Source organism: Chionomys nivalis, chromosome 22 (assembly GCF_950005125.1).
Source record: "Chionomys nivalis chromosome 22, mChiNiv1.1, whole genome shotgun sequence".
NCBI lineage: Eukaryota > Metazoa > Chordata > Mammalia > Rodentia > Cricetidae > Chionomys > Chionomys nivalis.
Genome location: NC_080107.1, coordinates 668,104 through 680,933, shown reverse-complemented (window position 1 = coordinate 680,933; position 12,830 = coordinate 668,104). Strand labels below are relative to the sequence as shown.

Sequence of the window (12,830 nt, the reverse complement as noted above, 5' to 3'; positions counted from 1 at the left end):
CTTTGTTTAATTTCAGATACCAAAATATGCCTTCACACAGGGGGTATGTGCATAAAGAAATGCATGTACTCTTTTTTTTCTTTTGCCTGGTAGAAATAGGCTTCTGTGATGTGTCTTTACTCCCACACACGCCCCTCCATGGCTGGCACATCTCCTAATTATTCTCATCTATTCCCCCCCCCATAGACCTTTTGTGTGTATATTTTGGCACACATTCTTTTGGTTCTACCTAGCTCCTTTCTATCTTTCTTTTTTCTGCCTCCACCCTCCCTCCTCTTTACAACTCTTTAGAAAAATTAGTTAAACTATACAGTTTTTATTATTAATGTACATTTATGAAAATTCTTTCCAGTTACAAAAGTACATGGTTATAAAATAATTTCCATACAAAGGTTGGCATCTTCCCTATTCCTCCCCAACCCTCCCACCACCAAACATCAAGGCTTAGGAGAACTGAGAGGTTTATGGACCCAGCTCCTGGCCAGCACTGTCTTTTATAAAAGGCCCTTGGGTCTTGTCTCCCTTACTTCCTTTTGCCTCCTTCTGGGTACACAAAAGCAGACAAGGTTTCCTAGCTTTGAGGAATGAACAAAGTTATCTTCTTGTACTCTTCTACAACTGAAAAGAGTGGGAGAGAATATTTCTACGGAGAAATGCAGCTGTTGGCTTTTCCCAGAGGTTGGGAGTCCTTAACTGAGACCACGAAACTCTATAACAGCTCTGGGCAACCTATTTCCTTAAGTTCCCATGGGAATGCTAGTAAGAATGAAAGAAGGAAGTGGTTTCTTGAGGATACATGGTCCAGAATGGTGTGATGTGGACATGGGATCTTTTCTAAGGAACAGTTTTCTTGTCTGGACCCTGACAACCATAATCTTGTTGGTTAGTTATGACCTAATATCTTCAGACACAGCATAAAGGAAACTTCTGCAAAGTGTCTAGGGGATAGAGGAGGACAGAGGGAAGTTGGAAGGAGCCAGGTGTTCACTACATTGCTTCAGTTACAACATTGGTTCTTTTCATATTTCCTGTGCAGCCAGACAACTGGGTAGGGTCCATATTTGTGTATCAACCTGATAGCTGAGTGGATTGTGTCCGAAAATTGAACTCAAGTTCCAAAGGAATATTCTTCAAGTCAGCAGATAACCAACACAAGTGGACCACAGATACACAGACAGACAAACAAATACCCATCATATACGTATGCTAGTCAGTGTGGAAAAAACTAAATGAAACATCATGGGAACATAATAATAGGTTTGTGGTTACCAGGATATGCAAACACTTGCAACAAGAATTGTTTTATTTTCTCTAGACACTTAGTGCTGACAGCAGTCTGAACAGGAATGTGGGGGAGTGGAACTCCATGTTGGTATGGAAGCTGGATGTCTCCCTTCTTGTGCCTTAGTTAACTGGGGACTTTCTAGAAGTTGGAGAGACATTTTCTACACATATATCTTGCTTAGAAGACTTTGCCCTTAATGGAGATCAAATTGTGCCACTCGAAAGGACGCTTGATCTCAGGAGGCATTTGGTGTCTCGTCTTGTTCTAATTCTATGCAAAACAGAGTAGTATATCTTAAAATATGTTAACTATAATTCAGCAAACAGTAGTGCTCAGGAGATTACTGTAAGTGAGCATGGTGTTCCTCTACGGAAAGATAAATGATTTTGTTTTAAATCAGGAATATTATTTCTAAAAGTTTCTTTTAAAAACACTGTAGGTGATAAACTTAACTGGCGGATGGTAGCTGAAGTCCACCATTGTTGGCCACAGTTGGGCCACAGAGAGAACAGGACATAGTTTTGTTATATTTCATAGGAGCAGAGCTCTGGCCTAGGCGGTATAAGCAAGAGTGAGGCAGGAAGCTGCTGGGGGGCTATTTTGGTTCATTAGATCAATGCAGATGAGACAGAAGCATAATCTCCTCCCCGCAAGCATTTTAGGGCTACCTGGCAGGTGGTTGATGGATGCTTGCTGGATCTGGAGTAAGATAGAAAGCTCTTGTTTTTATTCTCATTCAAGCCAGCCTTGCCAACAAGACCGGGCCTTAAGTCTCCCCATCTTCTACTGAGGATCTCACCTGTGATTTTCTCAGATCCCTTGTTTCTCTTGTAACACAACCCACAGTAGGAGCTACAGCTCTTGCTTTCCATAGAGCTGTTTGAAAAAGTGACTGTCAACACAAGTCAGCAGTTCTAGCGATGTACTCATACATGGTTAAGGTGGTGTCTTCTGTTTAGCTGTCCCTGGTGCTGCCTCTGTTTTAGAGGATGGCACAGCCTGGCTGTGAGCACAATCTGGACACAGCTGGGCTTTACTGCCTTTTATTGGTTTTTGTGATTATTGTGCTAGTGACTGTTGAATTTTAGGGTTCTGTTACTTCTGTTGTGCAGGCTTCCAGGACATTCTTTTCCCCCAAATGCCCAAGGAAACACTGGAAAGAGAAGCACGGCAGAACTGAGTCCAGCGTTAGGAAGGATTTAGACTCAATCCCACACTTCTCCTTTCCTATCTGTAAACCAGTGTTTGGATTAGTTTCCCACACCGCAGTGCGAGAAGTCAAGGAGAGGAGTGCAAAAGAAGCTCCCTGGCCTTTACAGTGTCCAAGGAGACAGGGAAGACCACGGTGAAAGCTGATGACACAGAATGAGGAAGATGAAGATGAAGATTGAGTTTCCACAGAGTCCTTGGTTTCTACGATTAGATACAGATTTCCTCCATGGGGACAATGACCATATTCTTTGTTTGCACAGATAAGCTGAATAAGTCGCCCAGCTCTCTACAATAAATTCAGCTACAAAGTGGGAACAGTAAAAACTCTGTCAGTGAGAATGGAAAGAGATGAATCAGAAAACATAAGCATGCCCAGAGGAGTTACCTGGTCCATATCAGCAACTTCATTAGCATGGTTTGAATATGAATTTATGGAGCTTTAGAAAGAATTGTGGTGGAGAAGACTGATTGTATTTTGATCATGACATAGCATGTTACCTTATCCTTATTCTGAGCCTGGTGACCTCATCTGCAAAATGGGAACACTAAATCCCCGAGAGAGCTGTTGTGTGTATGAAAGGAAACTACTGAGGGAACTTAGCACACTGCAGACACTAGCAAGAATCAACAACTAATAGCGCTCCTTCCTTTATGCTCAAATGAGTGAGCTGCTTAGAAGAAAAGACATACAGTCCCATGGTTGTGAATGTGGTGGCTTTGTCCTCCAGTCCTGGGTACCAACATGCTAGGATCTGAGCCTTACAGTGCAATTTCCTGGTGAGTTCCTTTGGTGTAAGCACCATGGAAAGAACAGTTACACGGTTGGGATCCCAGGGTGCCAAGACTTTTGCTGCCCCCGTTGTGGGGACTTCTGCCTTCTCATTGAAGACAAGCCTTAAGTCGGAGGCAGAGACAGGGAGAGAAAGAAAGAAGGGTGCTGAGGATCATTACCTTCAGCCTGTTTTCTGGGATCTCACCATCAGGGAAGTCACTCGGAGGTCCTTTCACCCCAAAGCTGCTAGCGGGAGGAGGTCAAGGAGCTGGCACAGGAGGCATCGCACTCGTGGAGGGCAATGGCAGGCAGCCGTGGGGACTGAAAAACTGACTGTCAGAGGGAAAGTTTTGCTTTTGTCTACACCTCCTCTATACCCTTAGGCCACAAGGAACAGTGAGCAGCTCTCAACATTCCCTGCATCGTGTGTTCTGCCATTTGCGGTGCCAACCTTTCTCTAGCTACTTAGCAGATCACTCTTGCAATTCTTCTTGGGCTTTTTGAGGCACAGATGATGGACTCTCCTCTGGGCTTCCCTAACACTGTTCTCAGAGCACTGGCATTTTGCCATAAAAGAATGTTTTGGAACTGCTTTCTTTTACTAAAAGTAAGTACCTCAAGGGCAGGGACTGGGTTGGATTTGTCTTTCATTCCCAGGTGCTAGCACAGTGCCGGGCCCAAGGTGGATAAGACGCTCATACAAGATTGGTTTCCCAACGTTGTTTGAGCTGTGATGGAAGCAGCCAGGGCACCGTGATCCAAGGTGTGCAGCGGTCAGCAGCAGTGGCGGCAGCATGGAGGAATGAGAGGCACCAGTGTCAAATCTCCTCTTCCTCGCTGGCCTTGCTCCAGCGGTGACAGCAGTTGGCCGTGATGCCCAGGAGGAAGTTGGTGGCCACGGAAGCGATGGAGACTACAAAGCCCACAAAGGCGATGAAGAGGTAATCATCCAGGGTCAGAGTCAGGTGACAGGCCTTGAAGCTCTCTTCAGTGAGTGAGAAGAGGGGGGCACCCTCAACTTCAGGGGGGCCCCGACACTCAGCCAGCTGAGAATCTGCAATACAGAACCCAGGCAGGGTAAGCCTCCTGTGGGCGAGAAGGGATGAGAGAGTCTCCTGCCCCTTCCAGAGAGTCACTGGGTTTCTTCCGTGTGCCTCAAATACACTCATCACCTCAATAATCCACAAAGAATTTTTGCTTATTTTTATAGATGTGGAAAAAGGTTGCTCATAGGGTTATCTGTGGGAAGTCTTGTAATTATTTCGAATGGTGGATCTGGGACTTTTGTGACACAAGTAGCCTGAATCTGGACACATCACTTTCTTCTCTATACATTCTTTTAGCTTCTCATTCTCACACAGAGAGGAAGCCAACAGTCCCTTTAGGGTGCCGAGGATTCTTCCCCAGCCCTTTATTTTGCTTAGCTTTTTCTGTTCCCGATGCATATGTCTCTATCACTCTTCCATGGCCCCAAGCATGTCTCCTCTTAGCTAGGAAGGGGGACCTCTGTATTTGCCCGTTGTGATGAAGATTCTCCTCTAATTCTCTGTGGAGTCCTCTCTCTCACTTCCTTTGTGATTTTGTTCAATGCAACCTGCTTAGTGATGTCTTCCCTTGGGAGCACCACACACCTGCATCTCCTGCATTCCCTAGCATGCCTGCTCTGCTTTGCTGTCCCCTATGGTGTCCTTACCTGACGGTTTTACCATTGTCTCTCCTCCCTTGAAGCTATGCTTCTCCCACAGCAGCCTCAGAACAACAACCCTTTGTAGTAAGTACTCAGCGGGTCTTTCTTGAACGGATGTGGGACTTTAACGTAAAAGCCTCTTGTCTTGTTTGTATGAAAACTAACTCATGAGCTTTCTCCGGATAATCCAGTCAAGAGCGAAGTCACTGGAGTTATCACCTGAGTGTGACTCTCTCCACCTCTCATCAGTTGTGTGGCTCTGGCTATTTAGTCCCTCTGTATCTGCCAAATGACAATTATCATGATATCTGCCTTCTGCAATTGGACTCAGGTTTCAGAGAGTTACAGTGCACAAAAGATTCTGGGGCATACTAAGCCCTAGGGAAAGGGTTGCCTTTTATAATGACCACAGATGGATCTCTCAGGTGTCAGCTCGGAGTCATGTTCTATACTCAGACATCTGAGGGCTGAAGCTGCTCTTTTGATGCGATAGCCTTTCCCCGAACCATCACTTAGGGTCACTTCAAGAAATGCACGATGGGTGTCAGTGGTCTAACCTCAGTCTGTTTTGGAAGTAAGTGTGATCTTCCAAGGCATTTTCACCTCAGCTCTGGGCAGCAGCTTCAGAGCTAAATCCCAAGTCAGGACGAAAATACTAATTGAGCTCTAACCTTGGTCAAATCTTGTTTATCTTTTTCTTTCTGTCTCTCATGTGTCACTGTATTAAGCAGGGAATAATCCAATCTAAATTTTCCAAGCGAGTCAATGTGAAGCTTTAAAAAAATTACAGTTTTTAAAATACAGGCTGTGTCAGCGCTACCTAGTAATTACAGAGGTTTTGAGGGCAAAGAAGAAAGTGATGGCCTGGATTGATCCTTTAGACAGATGGGTATACATCCATATTGTTAGTCTTAGAAATGTGTGTGTGTGTGTGTGTGTGTGTGTGGTGTGTTCATTATTGGAATAAGAATGCAATTTTCCCCAAGTCCCAGGTTGAGTCAATCCCCGTACGCTGTTTTCACAGGACCTTAGACTCTGATCAGGTCCTGGTCATGTCTAGAGTTGACTCACGAGAAGCTCTCTGCTGGAAACCAGACAATATCAACTTGCAGAGTTGATTGTGTATGTATGTAAACCTGCAGTAGACAACGCAGGGCAGCTAAAGGAGGCTGAGGGCGCACAGGGTGGGAGGTTGTGGGCTGACAAAGTTCTCTGGAAATCAAGAGATCAGTCTTGAAATCAGATTGTACCCCAGTAGCTCTCTCAAGTCTGTTTGAATTGTTACCCAGCATAGGTAACAGGAGACTCTCACTAGGAGAAAAGAGAGGAAGTGATGAAAAATGTCTAAAGGGATGGTATTACCCAGTTCTACACACTCTGGCAAGATTTGGCCTCTAAGAGGAAATGTAACCAGTCCTCTGTGGAGAAGGAGGGGCCTGAGGACAAGCACTGATCTCCAGAGCTCAGATGTCTGACCTGCAGTGATGTCTGAGGCTACATTGCCGGGACTTGAGGTTCTCCAGTCTCGTGGTCTCCTGGAGGTTTGAGTCCCTTGCCTGCCTTCATATGTAAGCCTCAGCATATGGGAACTGGGCCTCCTACTCCTGCTGAGAGCTCAAGTTTCTTGCCTGAATTGATGTATAAGTCTATAATGACTGGGGCTGGTCTCATCTCCTCTGTGAGGCAGCCAGGCTTCCTGCAGGGCAACCGGGCCCCCAGAGATCTCAGCAGAAGAGGAATCTCTACTGTGACGAGAGAGCTGCGTGCCCCAGAAGGCTCTTTCTGCCAATAGTGACGAGGGAGAGGGAGGCACAGCTTGTGGAGAGGTTGGGCTGGTAGGGAGATGGCTCTAGGCAGTCTCCCCATCCTGGTCCCCACCATCATCCCTTCTCAGTCTCCAGCTATTTTGGTACTGGAGAACTTCCTCCCACAGCTCTGTGGAAACACTGGAATCGTGACCCACAGCCCCCCTAAGTTATTTTAGTCTTGGGCTCCCCACTCAGTCCTCTCTCTCTTGCCTCACTCAGCATTGCCCCCCGCCCCCCCCCCAGTATGCTGAACTTAGGTGCTAGGGAATTCCTGGGATGGGGCTCCAGCAGCTCCTCCTGTTCTGATGCCTGGTACTTAGGCCGAGGCTGAGTGCTATACCATAAGTGCATTTGGTGACCAGGACCATGGCTAAACTTGACTGCCTCTGGGACAGGTCTCCATACCACTGGATGGGACCAGGACCCAGCCCTCCATGACGCTAGCCATTTAGGTCTCAGCCCACTCTCTGGTTGGGACTCTACAGTTACATTGTCTCTGATCCCTCTCCCCTGATGCCCACCCCAAGCATAAGCCTTGAAGACTCCGCTAAGGTCACTTGGCCTGCCCAGAGCAGGTTACTTAGTCCAGTACCTGATTCCTGACAGTACGGCAGGAGAACAGCAGACTGCTAGGATTTGAGTCCTTACTCCACGCATAGTAGTTGTGTGATTCTGACCAAGCTACGAAATGTTTCTGTACTCCTGTTTCCTCCTCATTAGGGTTCTTATGAGGATAAGAGGAGCCAACACATGAAATACGCTTAGAATAAGGCCTGGCACATAGTAAGTACTAAAATAAATAGGATTAGTCATGATTGTTTCTTTTAGGGTTTTCTCGGCACTGACGAGAGGTAGAGTAGAAGTCAGATGAATGTGTTTTTATCTACAGCTCTGCCAATTTCTCAGTGAGTGGCTGTGGGCAAGCCTTCTTAGGGTTCTACAGCTCAGTTTCTTCACCCGTAGAATGGGGACAACAAAAAAGGGGGTTCACTGAGATAGTATAAGCCAGGGTCTCAGCTCACTCTGCAGAAGTTCAGCAAATGTCACCAATGACCAACTTCTCCCCTTTTTTGCTTGCTGTGTGTCTTCTTTGGGATCATAGGTACCATAGAGGCAAGGGGAATCTAATTCTTTAGCAAATGAATTTCTCTAGCATTCAGCGTGTGTCCCATATAGTCAACAAATACTTGCTGAACAAAAGAGGGGTCTACAAAGGCGAGGGCACACACCATCACTACCATTTTTAGGCGGGGGTGGGGAGACATTACTTCTGAAAACCCTCCCCCAGATGACCAGTCCAGTCACCTCCCTTACCCGCTGTACAGCGCTGTATCCGATTCCGCAGCCACTTCAGCAAGGGCTCCATGGTGCAACCACACACCCACGGGTTGCCCCCGATCTGCAGTGTCACCAGCCCCGGGAGGCCCTCCAGGGCTTCAAGACTTAGAAAAGCCAGGCCACCATAGCTGAGATCTAGGTCTCTGAGATGCACGAGGCCCTGGAAGGCCTGGGGGTGCACCCTCCGCAGCCAGGGGTTGTGGCTCAGGTCGATATGCACCAGTCCGTGAGCCTCCCGGAACATGTCAGCCGGCACATGGCTGAGGTTGTTGTAGCTCAGATCCAGGTGCGCCAAGCGCTTGGCATGGAGAAAGAGGCCCTGGGGAAGCTCCACCAAGGAGTTGTTGCGCAAATCCAGCACTCGGAGTTCCATGTAGCATGTGAGATAGCCCGGCGGCACGGCTGCAATGCGGTTGTGGGCCAGGCTGAGGTTGCGGGTGTCCATTGGCAGGTCCGGGGGTACGGAGAACAGCCGCTGACTGCTGCAGTCCACGACTTGGTTATGACAGGTACAAAGGACTGGGCAGCTGGTACCAGCATCAGAGTGTATCACTCCAGCTGCCAAGAGGAAGAAGACCAGCAGCAAGGCTGGGTGGGGAGGCCCGGGCCAGGGAAGTTGGGCCCAGGTGTCTCCCATCTTTGGCAGCTGGCAGCAGCAATGCTGTAGGGAGCCCATGAGGGCTGTGTCCCTCGGTTCAACAGTCAAGGTACAGGGAGGCTGCTACATTAGAGGCCTGAGTCGGGAAGGTGGGGCTTCTGAGAGCATGCCATCATGGCTTAAGACTTCTTTGGGAGCCTCTAAGCACCCAAGGACTTCCTAAGACCCACAGGAAGTCCCTTTGTGCTGTCTGGGGAGCAAGGACTCAGTTGAGACACCCCAGGGTCTGCGGGGATGATCAAAGCTTGAGAAATGAGGGGGACAAGGATGAAGCTGTCAGCAGGTCCTGCGAGCATCCCTGCAGATCTTTTGTGGCCCTGTCACCCATGACTGCTGGATGCTTCCTCTTGGTGCTGTGTCTGAGAGGTGGGAGGGAGGAAGTGGAGAGAGATGAAAGACGGCCTTTAAAGGTCCTGGCACCTCTTCTAAGAGAGCTTAAGCTCTGTCCTGGGTCTGGGACTGATTAAGAGGTCAGGATTGCACCTGGATCTCCAGAGGCTGCTTCTCCTGGGGGTCTGGTGGGCATGAGTTCAGAAAAGACCTGGGACCAGCGGTTTCAGAAGGGGCCTTGGGGAAGTGTGTTCCCATGGCCTCCTGAAAGCCTGGCTGTTTAGTCTCATTGGCCTCTGGAATTTCAAGGGCTATTTGCTGCCCAGAGAGGGCTGAGTCCCAAGTGACACCCACTGTCTGGGCCACTGAATCTGGAAAAAGCCATGAGTTCCGGAGGCTCAGGTAGGGGTCAGTTAGGAAAGCATTCTCTGTGTCTTCAATCTGTCACCATTGCTGTGTACTCTCAGCAGGCAGAGGCAGAACTGCTCTGTCGACAAAAAAAGCATTCAGGCAGAGAAACCGAGCATCCCTACATCCCTGTCCCCTTACCTAGGTCCTTTGTCTTACCTCCTGCCTTTCTTTCTCACTTCTTTCTTCTTTGAACCTATCTGTCCCCAACCACAAAGTTCTTTGCTGGCTGTCTTTCAGACGAGGACCACGGTGAACACAGAGCCTCGCCTCCAATCAACTACTATCCGTATCCACCTGACCTGAAATCCTCCCAGCTTTCTGTCCTGAGCTGGATGCATTGTTTTTCCTTTTCTATTGCTCATAGCTCCACCCCGGTGAGCACCAAACACCCCACCCTGAACAACTCCCTAAGAAAAAACATGCATCCAAGCTCTGGTGGTTTGTATACCCTTCTCAAACACTTTCAACCTCTCTCTTACACACACACACACACACACACACACACACGCTCTCACGTGTTTGTAGTTTTCCCTCCAGCTTCTTTCTGCACACACTCCTGAAGAGCCCCCTCCCCAGTGTGCCCCCAGCATCTTTCACAGCACAGCACAGCCCCGACCTCAGCATCCTTTTATGTTCCAGTTTTCAGCTCCCAGTTTCCCTCTTAAGCCCACACACATACTTGGTCTGGCAAAGGGATGGAGACCCACATCCCACCAGGGCCCCACCCCACTGCTCATCCCTTACCCTCCACGGCCCCAGCTTCTCTTTTACCCACCTGCTGTCCTCACTTGCCCCTCCAACCCCCACCCCTTTATTTCCCTCGGTCCTCTCCCACCCTGTTCTCCACTGCTTCGGAGCATCAGTCTCACCACCGGGAAATCACCCCAGTGCCCCCTCATACAGACTTATTTTTTCTCAGCCTCAGGGTCTCCTGCTATACTCCCACAGGCCCTCGGGAGACTACTCACTCTGTTCCAAGGACACAGACATCAATCTGCAGCAGACAAACGGCTCTGCCTCCCTCATCCTGGAATCCCCGCTCCTTTGCTTGCTAGCTTCCGAACAGATTGCCTACTGGGCTCTTCCCCTCCCCCGACTTTCCTCTTCCACGTCTCCTGGATCCCAGGCCAGCATCTTCTGCGTTTTCCTGTCCTGTGGTCCCTGTGCCCCTTCTTTTATGCTGAAGGGAAATCTGAGAGAGGATGCTTAAAGTTCACAGAATCTGAATGCCTCTTGGGAAACTCAGCTGGTGCTGAGATTGTCTTGGTTTGTGGCTTCCGCCAGAGCCAGATCGTCCCCTCCCTCCTCCCTCTCTCCCTCTTTCCCCCTCCCGCCATCTCTCTCCCCTCCTCTCTCTCTTTATCGCTTCCCTTTTTTTCCTCGAGGGCCAGGTAATGACGTTTCTCTGTCTCTTAGCAACTGCCTCCACATCTCTGAGCAACAGGAGAACTGGCTGTAGACCCCATCAAGATGAGAGGAGAGAATGAAGTATTCCTGGTGAATTCACAGCCACCCTCAGGGTCCTAGTGACAGGGCAAAGGGAAGAAAGGAGAGGAGGGCAGGCAGTCCTAGGATGGGGATAAGAGAGAGGAGACAGCAGGGGGAGAGAAGGCATGGGGGTGCATTGGCAAAGAATGGAGTGGGCAGAGCATTGGCGTGGAATCTTAGATGGAGCAAGGAGAGTGAGTTTAAGTGCATCAGACCCCAAAGAGTTAGAAGAGCACAATACGGAGAAAGGGATTTAATGGGATGGAAAAAAGCAAAATGGATGAGAACAATGAAGCCAAGAATAAGGATGAAAAGAAGGAACCCGGTTGATTCTCAGTGTTTGCTCACCTGATGGGCAAACACTTTCTGTTAGCTGTATTATTTCTGCATTATTTCCAGGTCTGAGTGTCATCTGGTTCCCAGCACCAGGTGACTAGATGCAAGTTTATTGGGAAGATTATGGTTAAATTTTTTCTGTGCTTCTGTCTAAGTCCTCACCCCATGAACTCTCTGGGTCAAGGAGCTTTGGCTGGAGTGCCAGCTGATCTGAGAGTACTTGGGATGCAAAGAAACAGCTGACTTGCTCAGGTGAAGGTAGCTGGGCCTCACAGAAGCTTGGACACATCATTAGGACTGGAAATGGTCAGGAGAGTATTACCATTCTGGGCGAGGGCAATGGCTCAGGAGGTAAAAACCTTGTAGTACAAACACAAAGACTGGGGTTTCCACCCTCAGTACCCATGTAGATGCCTTGTGTTTGCGGATGTCTCCCTTTCATCCCAGGGCATGGAAGGTGGAGTTGGGATCCCCATGGCAAACTTGCTAGAGAGACTAGATAAACTGGGGAGCTCTGGTTCAAACAAGAGTCCTTGACTCTATGTACAAGTTAACACCATTGGCCTCCACATGCACACGCACATACATGTGCCCCTACACAGATGAACATGGACACACACATGTATGTTTACTGCACATATTGAACATGAGAAAAGAATATTACACTTCTTTCTTCTTTCTGAGATCCCCAGGAATCCCTTTTGTTGTTTGTTCCCTTTGAGATCATTCTCCCACCTTCTACTTGGAGTTCACATGAAAGTGAAATATCTCAACACCTCTTTCCTTGAGCAAGTGTCTTGTTCAGCATTTACAAATTGGCTTGACTAGTTGGTTTAAATAACTAGCTGGCTTTCTTCCTCCCTCTCCCTTCCCCCTTTCCTTTCCCTTCTCCTTCCTCTCCTCCTCTTCTTTTCTCTGCCCACCACCCTGGCATCAGGAGGGTCTTGCTATGTGGTCCAGATTGGCCTTGAATTCTCAGTCTTCCTGCCTCCCAAATGCTGTTGGCTAACAATCACCACATTTGAATTCTTTTCCTTAAAAAAATAGCTTGAATATTTACTGTGTACTAAATAATTGACAAGATGGTAGTTTCTACCTTAGGAGATGGAGGTAGGACTGGGGAGACGGCTTGGTCGGTGACATGCTTTCCATGAGAGCTTGGGGCCTGAGTTCTATCCTTAGCATCCAAGTGAAAAGCTTGGAATCCCAGTGCTGTCTCAAAAAACTCCTAAGTAATGAATGACATCCAAGGTTGACCTCTGGCCTCTACACAAAATGTACCCATGCATACCTTGTATACACACACAGAGAGACACAAACAGACGCAGACACACACAAACGCAGATGGATATAGACATTCAATGACTCTATGCTTTCAGTGTGTTGACCTGGAGCCTCCTACATCTAAATGATATCATGCCTTAGGGTGGAAACAAAATGACGTTCTAGAGAAGAAGTATGGATTTATACAGGTTCTGGACATTTAAGAAGTTCTCTAGGTCACC

General features: G+C 48.2%; 1 protein-coding gene across 1 annotated transcript; it reads right to left on the bottom strand.

The window, feature by feature from the left end:
* Nucleotides 1-443: 443 nt before the first annotated feature.
* On the bottom strand, nucleotides 444-10,768 carry Lrrc55 (leucine rich repeat containing 55). Its single transcript, XM_057755337.1, has 3 exons — nucleotides 10,470-10,768; nucleotides 8,079-9,577; nucleotides 444-4,323 (listed from the first exon to the last, which is right to left on the bottom strand). The coding sequence occupies exons 2-3, from the start codon at nucleotides 8,776-8,778 to the stop codon at nucleotides 4,088-4,090; spliced, it is 936 nt and encodes a 311-aa protein (XP_057611320.1). The 5' UTR covers nucleotides 8,779-9,577; nucleotides 10,470-10,768; the 3' UTR covers nucleotides 444-4,087.
* Nucleotides 10,769-12,830: the final 2,062 nt, after the last annotated feature.